Source organism: Protobothrops mucrosquamatus, unplaced genomic scaffold (genome assembly GCF_001527695.2).
Source record: "Protobothrops mucrosquamatus isolate PMUCROS unplaced genomic scaffold, P.Mucros_1.0 scaffold_149, whole genome shotgun sequence".
Lineage (NCBI taxonomy): Eukaryota > Metazoa > Chordata > Lepidosauria > Squamata > Viperidae > Protobothrops > Protobothrops mucrosquamatus.
Window position 1 is genome coordinate 1,470,362 of NW_015386225.1, and position 10,771 is coordinate 1,481,132.

The window sequence follows — 10,771 nt, forward strand, 5'->3', positions numbered from 1 at the left end:
GGACGCAACCTCTCCGGAGAGCGCGGCCGTTTCGCTTCGCCGAAACCTCTTCCTCTTCAAGCGCAAAATCTCCGGCGGCTTCTTAAAGCCCGGAGAATAATCGGGCACCACGGAACACATGCCGCTCGGTCGGTGGAGGCGGCTGGAAGGGAGACACTACTACACCGAGCAGAATTCCGCGCTTAACTAGAAAGCCCCGCCTAGCAGCTGGGCGGGTTCCTTTCGTTCGCCCGCGGAAAAGACAAACCAATCCGAACTGAGCTCCTTCGCGGGAATCGCCACCCCTTTCCCCAACGCAGGGCGAAGGCCTCCTTTCCCGCTAAGCCAGAGGTAGGCAACCTTGGCTCTTTTATGACTGATGGACTTCAACTCCCAGAATTCCTGAGCCAGGAATTCTGGGAGTTGAAGTCCATCAGTCATAAAAGAGCCAAGGTTGCCTACCCCTGCGCTAAGCGAAGAGCCCGGGTAGTCGACGGAGCTCCGCTCGTCAGGGGAAAGAAGAGACTATCTGGAGGCTTACGGGTTCCTTTTCGCTTTTGAAAATTTGATTTTTTTAATCACAAGATCCACTATTAAACAGTCAGGGCAAAAGACGAAGGCTTAGAATCTAGATTGTGAATCTAGATCCATTTCAGCCGTCTACCAGTTATTAGTATCAGAAAGGTGAGAATTGAATTTTCCTCGTCGATCTAGTAAAAAAGATGTTGAGGCTCTAGAGCAGGGGTAGGCAACCTTGGCTCTTTTATGACTCGGGGACTTCAACTCCCAGAATCCCTGAGCCAGCATGGCTCAGCATGGAAATCTCTCCCTTTCCCCTCAGCATGGCTGGCTCGGGAATTCTGGGAGTTGAAGTCCACGAGTCATAAAAGAGCCAAGGTTGCCTACCCCTGCTCTACAAAGAGTACAGACAAGAGCAACAAAGATGATTAGGGGACTGGAGGCTAAAACATATAAGGAACGGCTGCTGGAATTGGGTATGTCTAGTTTAATGAAGAGAAGGACGAGGGGGGACATGATAGCAGTGTTCCAATATCTCAGGGGTTGCCACAAAGAAGAGGGAGTCAAGCTATTTTCCAAGGCGCCTGAAGGCAGGACGAGAAGCAACAGGTGGAAACTGATCAAGGAGAGAAGCAACCTAGAACTAAGGAGAAACTTCCTGACAGTTAGAACAATTAACCAGTGGAACAACCTACCTCCAGAAGCGGTGAATGCTCCAACACTGGAAGTTTTTAAGAAGAAACTGGACAGCCATTTGTCCGAAATGGTATAGGGTTTCCTGCCTGAGCAGGAGGTTGGACTAGATGACCTGCAAGGTCCCTTCCAACTTTATCATTATTATTAATAGTACGGTAGAAATACAGCTTTATCATCCATGATTCCTGAATGCAGTGTTTCTCAATCTCGGGCACTTTTAAAAATGTGTGGACTTCAACTCCTAGATTTGTGAGCCGTTCAGAATTTCATAAGATGGGCAGCAGTATAAATCTTTTACATAAATAATTTAATGGAATTTTTGACCATTGAATAAACAATTAATATGCAATTAACCCAACTAATAAAATTGCACAGGTCTGTTATAGCATATGCAGAAATAAACATATATTTAAGTTACAGGTTTCTTCTTTATTTGGTGCAATAGTCCTGATTATTCCAAAATTATATATTTTAAGTGTGATCAGACATCAAATAAAACATTGCAGTTTAAAAACATTAGACATTCTGAAATTCTATATGCACTTTGGGGATAAGTATTGTACTTCTGCATAAACAAATGCAGGTTTATACTCCCAAATTCTAAAGAACCGAACTTTAAAAGTAGATAGTTGAAAACAGGGAAGACAAATAATACATCCAATTCTTTAAATCTGAACTGGGGACATCTCTTTATTGTATTGTGAAATGCTTTTCCAAGATTATAACTTTACTCAGGTTTATTTCAATATGTCGTGCTCTTTGTAAATGAGCACGACATTGAAGTTTATGTGACAATTCTAATAAAGATAGAAACAAAATGTAGGGACATTTTTAAAAGGGAAAATTACAAAGTTACAACATGTTGCTCATAGTTTCCCATTTACATATTACTGATGGAACATTAAAGAAAACACTCAGCCAAACCAAAACTAAGAAATCTTTTTAAAAAAAATCCTGGCCGTTACTTAGATCATTATAAATTTGTCCTGATTTCATGCTTTGTATAAACTTGGATCAAACATGTAATTTTCTGTGACATTATAGAACAATAATAGGAATCTCCATCGGAATGAGCATGCAGTTACCCCCCTCCCCTCAAAGTAAAAAAGCCAAATAAAAGAAAGCAGTACACAATAGTCAAAGGTAAGTCCTATGGTTTTTAGACACATGAATTATATCTAAGGTTATAAGGGAGTTAACCTATAGTTATTAAGAACTGTTTCAGATGTGATAGAAGAGTTCAAACTGTTATTCTGTAATAATTTTCAATAATAATTAAAACAGAGCATTGGCTGAAAACAATTGATAAATATTTAACAACTATGCAGAATACATTTAACTTCACTTTTTACAGTTCAAGTTGCCTTAGAAACTTCATAGCTGGACAACTAGCTTTTTTTTTGCTTGATCCTTCTGAATTATTTCCATAGAAACTTTAGCTTCATATAAAGGTACAGGTTTATCCAGATGAGGCCTGAGAACAAAAACAAAAATTATAAATGTACCACATTTAGTTATTTGCTTTATTCATTACTTCACTCCCTAGCAATCTTTAGGCAGCTTACAGATATTAAGACCCTCTCAAAGTATCAATAAATAATACATAACATTAAATTATTAAAATAATATTGGTGGGAGGAAGATCTATGAATGTGCACATGGATGTGAACAAATACAACATATTGAAAGGCGATTTCCCAGAGAATGCATAAGTAATCCATCCTAAATGGGTTTACTTCTCATATGCAGTTTGTCCTAAGGGAAAAATATACATGGATGATTTCTGGCAACTTCCTAATTTCAGTAATTAGGAAAAGAAATAAGACCAGAATAGCCTGCACAACGTGGGACATGCCAAGTAGCCTTGTGCAGCCTGTTTTTTAAATAGTAGTACATTTCCAGGAATTTCCTCCCAAAAAGAATGTTTCTGAGCATCTCCAAACTTCCTTGCCAATTCCAGCACTTTTGCTGCTCCACTAGTTGCAAAAGATCTCATCGGCACTCCAAGTATTTCTTTGTGGCCCACAAAGATTTTTAAATTATCAATGTGGCCCTTCCCCCTTTATGTGTTTTGCAGCTCTGATCTAGAATATCTAGGATCTCAAGAGCTAATTGGAGCTAAAGCTTTTAAGTATCATTTTCTCATGTTTTTAAAGAGGTTAGTTGATTGAATACTTAAATAGTTCAAACACCAATTTATCCTTACTTGAAAACTCCACTTGATAACTTCTCCATTACATCTTCCAAAATGCGTATAGAAGAGAATAGTCAAGTGAAACAATATATAAGATAGTAGAGCTGTGCCAAGATCTGGGTTTAAAGCAGAAATGCGATTCATAATATCAAACTGACAAACTGTACTCTCACAATAACCTTAAATCAAACACATGTCAGAAAAACAAGGGCACAAATTAACCTATCGAAGAACAATTGAGGAGGAACCTTTTTTCTTTGAAATACAGGTAGTCCTCAACTGATGAGTGGTCATTTAATGACCGTTCAAAGTTACAAAGATCCATAAAGCATTTCTGGCCACCGTAAAACATCACACTAGCCCCCCCCCCCTATTATTGAGATTTGTGATTGGCAGTTTGCTTGTGCTTACAAACAGTTGCCAAGTATCCTGTGACCATGTGGTTGCCATTTGTAATCTTCTCTGCCAGCTTCCCCCAGAAAGACAAAGTATAAACTGCTGCCACCAGCCGATGGATTTCTCCTCCCCTCCATGGACACAGGTAAGGAAAATCCTTTGTTGGGCTGCAGAAGCGAAACTCAGATCTTCAGGATCCAAGGTCCATTTCTCTAGCCCAATGAAAGTGATCCCTTCATTAGATCCTGAAGATCCAAGCTCCATTCATGCAATCTATTTGAGTTCCCTTCTGTGCACAGAGGGGAGCTGCCTGCCTTTCTTCAATAGGAAGCTCCGTTGTGCCATCTGCTTAACAACCTGTGCCATCTGCTTAACAAACTGCAATTGGGACAGCTATGATTGCAGTTGTTGAACAAAGCAGTCACATGACTATCTCACTTAATGACCACTTTGCTCAACACTGAGATTCCTATTCCAGTTGTGGTTGTAAGTTGAGGAGTACCTGCACTAGCATTCAGTGAGCAACAAGGCTTTCAGGGAGATGGAGCAGAGAGAGAAAGCAATTGTTTTATTTCTAACGTGCATTTATATGCTTTCACTGAACATGTATTCCTAAACTTGGGGGAACCCACTAGTCCAATGCTTCCCAAAGCTTTCCAAAACTGCTTACCAGACAGTGCTTTTTATCCAATGCACATAAGTCAATTTAATATCCCTGTTCTAACTGGGCAATAGTTCATGTGTTGTTACCCAAAGAAAAACTACTCCTTGAGTAATTTACCCAAGTTTGGGAAGCACTGCATTAGTTTATACTGTTTCATAATAAATAAGGTCTCTACACACAGTTAAGGAATGACTCAAAATAAATCCCTTCCTACTGTAAAGACTTTTCAGTGAAAAATGAAAGAAAATACAATTATAATTAAATGAAATGTCATAGTATTTAGTTTTTCTACTGTATGTTAAATGGTTTAAAATACGGTGGGAATGATGGAACAATTGAAAAGAAAATAAGGAAAATATTTATGTTTGTGATCAAGTAAAAAACACTTGGTCTGATTCTATATATTATGTGTTTCAACAGTAGCTATGAAAACAATAAGCACTTTGAAGATGTTAAAAAAACTCATACATAATATTTGCCTGACCATTTTGCTTGGCACTGTAATGTATAAATATTTCACAAATAATTAAATAGGTAAAATTATTAAAATTGAAAACATCAGTGTGAATAATACTATTTATGTTGCACTACAGGTAGTCCTTGTCTTATGATCACAACTGGGACTGGAATTTTGGTTGCTAAGTAATGTAGTCATTAAGCAAGTCATCATGAAATGGGATTTGATTTTACAACCATTTTTATTTTGGTAGTTAAGAGAATCATATGATCGCTTAGTGAATCACAACAGTCATTAAGCAATTCCAACTTCCTTAATTTGTTTTTCAGAAGCCAGTTGGGAAGGTTTCAAATTGCTATCACCTGACCTCAAGATGCTGCAACTGTTGTAAGTGCAAACAAATTGCCAAATGCCCAAATACCTGATTACATGACTTGGAGGATGGTGCAACATTCGTAACTTTGAGGATGAGTTGTAGGCCAATTTTTCCAAGGCTGCCATAACTTTAAACCGTTGTTAAATGAATGGTCATAAGTCAAGCATTGCAATTCAATTTTTTTTACTCCCACCCTTAAAGGCCTTTGTGTCTTAGAGGATAGATACTTAAGGGACCACTTCTCTCTTATTCTTCCTGTCTGGCCAGTAATATTTGGCAAACGCTGCATGCTCTGGATCCCATCAACAAAGAAATGTCATGTTATAAGACACAAGAGATGTTTTCCTGCAGCCGTCTCTGCCAGCTAAACATGGACATTAACCTCACAATCAATACAAAATATGATATATAGATACTATGATACATAAATACAATAAAATGATATAATAGAAAGGATATATAGATATTTTCCTTGTTGCATACTTGACAAATTCCAAATTTCATCATTCAGAAAAGAAACTGAAGCACCTTTCAGGAAAAGATATCGACAATCTGGAGGATCCAACTTTAAAAAAGGGAAAAATAGTGAAGCTACATTACTTGGAATAAAAATAGCATAAACAAAGAACATTAGTTGATGGTTAACGAAGTTTTTGCTAAGAGAGAATATCATTTTTAACATCTATATTATTATTTATTCCAAAAATATAAGACTAGGATGACATATAATGCCTTCCAGATACAGTATATTAGAATTTCAACTTCTGTATCATCTGGGATTTTATGGAAATTAAAGTCCAATGCAGTTGGAAAATATCAGACCAGGAAAAGCTGGTCTAACTATAATTGTTTTAGAAGTTTCTTCTTACCTGAAGATTTTTTTCAGTTGTAATCCAGTGGCTTCCAGCACTGAGTAATGTAATGATGTCATGCTTGTGGGGTAGCAATTGTTGTGAAGTTGTTTCACTGTCTTTATTATGCAGTCTCACTAAAAATAAATTAAAAACACTTTCTAAAAATGGAAGATGAGAAAGAACTGAAAAGATGTGCATATCAATAAATTCATATTTTTTTAGGATACAGTTTTTCTTTGTACTGATTATACACTGTATGTATGTGTGTGTATATATATATATATATATATATATATATATATATATATATATATATATATATATATATATATATATATATATATATTTGTTTTTTTGAGGTTTTCACGGGTGTTTATATGTGAGTCTTTGGTCATTCGGGTTTTCTCCCGTGTAAGATTAGAAGTATATATATATATATATATATATATAATTTTGCTACATAAAAAGTATACTGTTCCCAATGACTTGAAAACTGGTAGATGAATAAGTATTCATAGCTTGAAATATATACTCTATAAGCATTTCAATCTATGCTGTTAGTATATAAAGTGCTCTGAAGTGCCACTGGTACAAATGCACTACTTTTTAATATTGTTTTCCAAGAAAGACCTTGTGCTTTTTTATTGCTTATAAGAAAATATCACAGCCAAATGGCAAAAAGTACAGGAGTGAACTGGTTTAATTATCTTGGCAGTACCCTTTCCTGAACTATGACTATTGCTAGAGTAGCTGCAGAATAGCAAAGACAAATTCTGCTTTCAGAAGATTGTGCTCTACTATATGGGAACATTGAGGAATCAGCTCAGTAACAAAACTGAAGATTTATAGAGCCGTGGTACTTATTATCCTTCTGTATGCCCATGAATGTGAACTGTGTATTGAAGGCATGCAAAACAACTCAACTATTTCCAAAGGATTTCTATTTTTTTAATCCTTTTATTATTATTATAAGTAACTGAACATGACAAACATACATATTCTTTTCTTCTCCTATTTTCCCCACATCGATGTAGGGAACAACATTTGTGTAAGATGGGTTGGCTGAGAGAGAATAACTGGCCCAAAGTCTCCGAGATGGCTTTCATGGCTAAAGCAGCTCTAGAACTCCAAATCTCCTGGTTTATAGGCTGGTGTCAGGCACAAGAAATTGGGAGTCAGGATAAGAGTTCAAAAGCACCGTGAGTTTATTTCATGCTACCTATACACAAGAATCTGATCTACTAATGGTCAAGGAATTGGCACCAGATAAAGAGTCAATGGACTTCAAGTGAGGGGGGGCTGGACTTAGGTCTTTTACAGGCGCACAGAGACTCCAACCTGATGATGTGTTTGACCCTGCACTGGGCTCAGCCTGGTCATGTCCTATAGCTGGTGCTTTAACCACTAAAATGGCTGTTTGTAGACTCTTTGTTTTTGCTGGATATTACGCATCAGATGGCAAGACAAGGTTTCAACACTGAAGTTTCATCCAGACCATATCTAACTTCAAACTACATGTCATCCTTATGCTAGATGAGCGCCTACCCGAAAGCTCCTTTTTGCGGAAACTGTCAGCCTTCCTAGGTAAACCAGAAGGAAACATGACCGGATGAGCTCAATCTACTTTACTGTAAGGCTGCATTAACAGAATCTTGCAAGTCTGAAGGTGCAAACTTCCTGCCACCACTTTTAACCATCTGATCAATTAGGGTGGATCCTAAGTTTCTTTCTATGGCTTTATTAAATGGCAAATTCTAATATAGTTTATATAATTTTAACCGTAGGCTATATATTGTACTAAAAATGTGCTTCTCTAGGTAGAATCATCCTGGAATAATTACAGACCTCCTGCATCAATGATGATATCCATTCCTAGACCACCTGTCTCCTCTAAACAACTTTCTGTCAGGTCATATTTTCCATTTGAGACATCTATAATCCGAACTGAATGGATGGGAAGATAAAATACAATAAATATTTAGACATAAGTTGTTTTAAAAATCAATCCAAATACCAATATACATAAAAGAAAAGAACAGTTTCTTTTGTTAAAAGATTTACAGTTAATGTAGGTGCAAAATAACCAGTTATCAAAAACTTAGGGCTGCTCCTTCTCAACACAGTAAACAGGCCAGACAAAAGTTGTATATCCTTGCTCTACTGTGTTCTTTGGGGTTTCCTGATTTTTTTACATGCTATTTGGGAAGCATATAAAGGAGTTCCAAGGAGAAACTAGTAATAACAGTTACCTTTTATGAAAACTCCTTACAAGACATAAAAATAAGCCCCCAACCAAAACATGAACAAAAGCAGAAAACAAAACACACCACAAAAGACAATTGCAAAAAGATATGTAAAAATGACTTTGCTTTCAAATCATTTATTAAAGCTTGTGCACATGGAATCAAATTGATAGATCTTTCCATATTGTCAATAGAGAGCCAATTCAAAGGTTAAGTGTATACTTTTAGTAGAGGACTGGGAGAGTAACAACTGGCATATAAAATGAGAGCTCTCCAGAGATTGCCTACAGAAATTGCTTATTTTTTTATTTCACTCCCCCACCTTACAGAGTAGTGAGATTACAGAGGAAGGGATTACAAGAGAGTAAGCAGGCATGCAATGGGAATATCCTAGGCTCTTTCCAGGGAATGTTGGTATCAGCAACATTGGTATCTTTCCTGCTGTTGGTATCAGCACAATGTAGACTGACTATGATGGCAAATCACAAGACATAGGGATACTGCAAAGGTGATAAATGCAGTATTGGTTGTAAAGCTATTTTTTTCAGCACTATTGTAACTTCAAATGGTCACAGAATGAGGCACTCAATAAGGAAGGACTACCTGTACTGCTACATACCTCCCAAAGCATCAGTGGCATTCTAATACTGCTGTTATATGACAAACAAGAAATGCATGCTTTCGGGCCTCAAAGATGATCTTTCTTTTAGGGAAACATATATTTTAATATATATATATATTATTTTTGAGCTTGCAATATTACAGAAAATATTACATGCAATCATAAGTCAACCATAAGTAAACTTGGAATGTCATTAAGTCTAAGGTTGCTACACTAAATCTGAAAAGCCAGGACAAAAGATAAATAATATTAAAATTAAATAAAAGATCAAAAAGATGAACGCTGCATATTATGTGCAGTTCTCCTTAAATTCTGTGAGCTTTTACAATTCTGAATTCCTAAGTTTTTATTGGAATATTGCAAATTTCCCATCATTGGGTATTACCGTAATAATTAGAAACAACTTCTTACATAGCAGGAATTTACCTAAAGTTATAATCAAAGTCTACTATTGCAACGCTCTCTACATGGGGCTCCCCTTGAGGTGCACCTGGAGGCTCCAGCTAGTTCAGAATGCGGCCGCGCGGGGGATCCTGGGGGCCTCTAGATACTCCCATGTAACACCTCTCCTGCGCGAGCTGCACTGGCTGCCTGTGGCCTTCCGGGTGCGCTTCAAGGTGTTAGTAACAACCTTTAAAGCGCTCCGNAAAGCGCTCCGTGGCAATGGACCTAGGTATTTGCAAGACCGCCTCCTACCAAACACCTCCCTTCGACCAGTCCGCTCCCACAGAGAGGGCCTCCTTAGGGTGCCGTCGGCCAGACAATGCCGGCTGGCGACCCCCAGGGGGAGAGCCTTCTCTGTGGCAGCTCCTGCCCTCTGGAATGACCTACCCCCCAACCTACGTATAGTTGCGGACCTGCGCCTTTTTCGCCGAGCCCTGAAGGCCCATCTATTCCGTGCGGCCGGCCTGGCGTAGTTTGATTATGTTTTAGTGGGGGTTGTGCATGGGGTATTTTTAGAGCAGGCCTGTTATTTAATTTGATTTTAGAACAGTAATTAGTGTATATTTATTGTGGTTTTTATTATCGCCTGTTCACCGCCCTGAGTCCTGTAAGGGAGATAGGGCGGTATATAAATTCAATAAATAAATAAATAAATAAATACACAATGTAACCTCTCAAATTTTGGCATCCTTTCCATTATTCCAGGCATGTCAAACTGCCGGCCCGCGGGCCAAATGCGTCATGCTGAAACCACGCCCACACCATTGCCGGCAATGAGGAAAAAGTCACAATACGTCATGCGACGTCATGTGACGTTGCGAGTTTGACATGCCTGCATTATTCTTTCCCTTGTCAATTCCAGGCAGAGACCAGATCAGAATTTTTCCAAAATTATTGGCAAAAAATATCTACCTTAACTGTATATGTCTGAGTAAGACACGTTGGATCGATTCACATGATACACTAGTCAATAAAGGTGGCTATAGTGAATACGTGAGGCCAATAATCAGCTCATACCTTGGTTGAGAAAGCTCACCATAGTATGTCGTAAACTGCCTGTCCAAAACAAGCCAGAAGACAAACCCCTTAACAAATATAAAAACAAACCTTGGTTTTGTTTATTTTTATTTTATTTTCATAATTTATATGCCGCCCTTCTCCCCACGGGACTCAGGGCGGCTCACAGCATATTAAAATAACACAACACAAACAACTCAACACAACATTTCCCCTATAAAAGCCAATTAAAAACCAAATATTTATAGTCTGTGACATTATTAAAATCATTAAAAAATTATCCCTATTTAAAATTCACCCTAGGTCAGTC

The 10,771-nt window shown here is 37.8% G+C and overlaps 2 protein-coding genes across 2 annotated transcripts in view; both read right to left on the bottom strand.

Annotated features, from left to right (window-relative positions):
• DONSON (downstream neighbor of SON) overlaps positions 1-120 on the bottom strand; it is a 30,485-nt gene extending 30,365 nt beyond the window's left edge. The window contains exon 1 of the mRNA XM_029284822.1: positions 10-120. Coding sequence (XP_029140655.1) covers positions 10-120 — 111 coding nt within the window. The remainder of the gene's footprint in view (positions 1-9) is intronic.
• A 1,486-nt stretch (positions 121-1,606) lies between these two features.
• CRYZL1 (crystallin zeta like 1) overlaps positions 1,607-10,771 on the bottom strand; it is a 24,710-nt gene continuing 15,545 nt past the window's right edge. The window contains exons 9-13 of the mRNA XM_015819618.1: positions 7,981-8,079; positions 6,151-6,269; positions 5,741-5,846; positions 3,401-3,446; positions 1,607-2,668 (exon numbers count right to left, since the gene is read on the bottom strand). Of these exons, the coding sequence (XP_015675104.1) occupies positions 2,569-2,668; positions 3,401-3,446; positions 5,741-5,846; positions 6,151-6,269; positions 7,981-8,079 (470 nt within the window). The 3' untranslated portion in view covers positions 1,607-2,568. The remainder of the gene's footprint in view (positions 2,669-3,400; positions 3,447-5,740; positions 5,847-6,150; positions 6,270-7,980; positions 8,080-10,771) is intronic.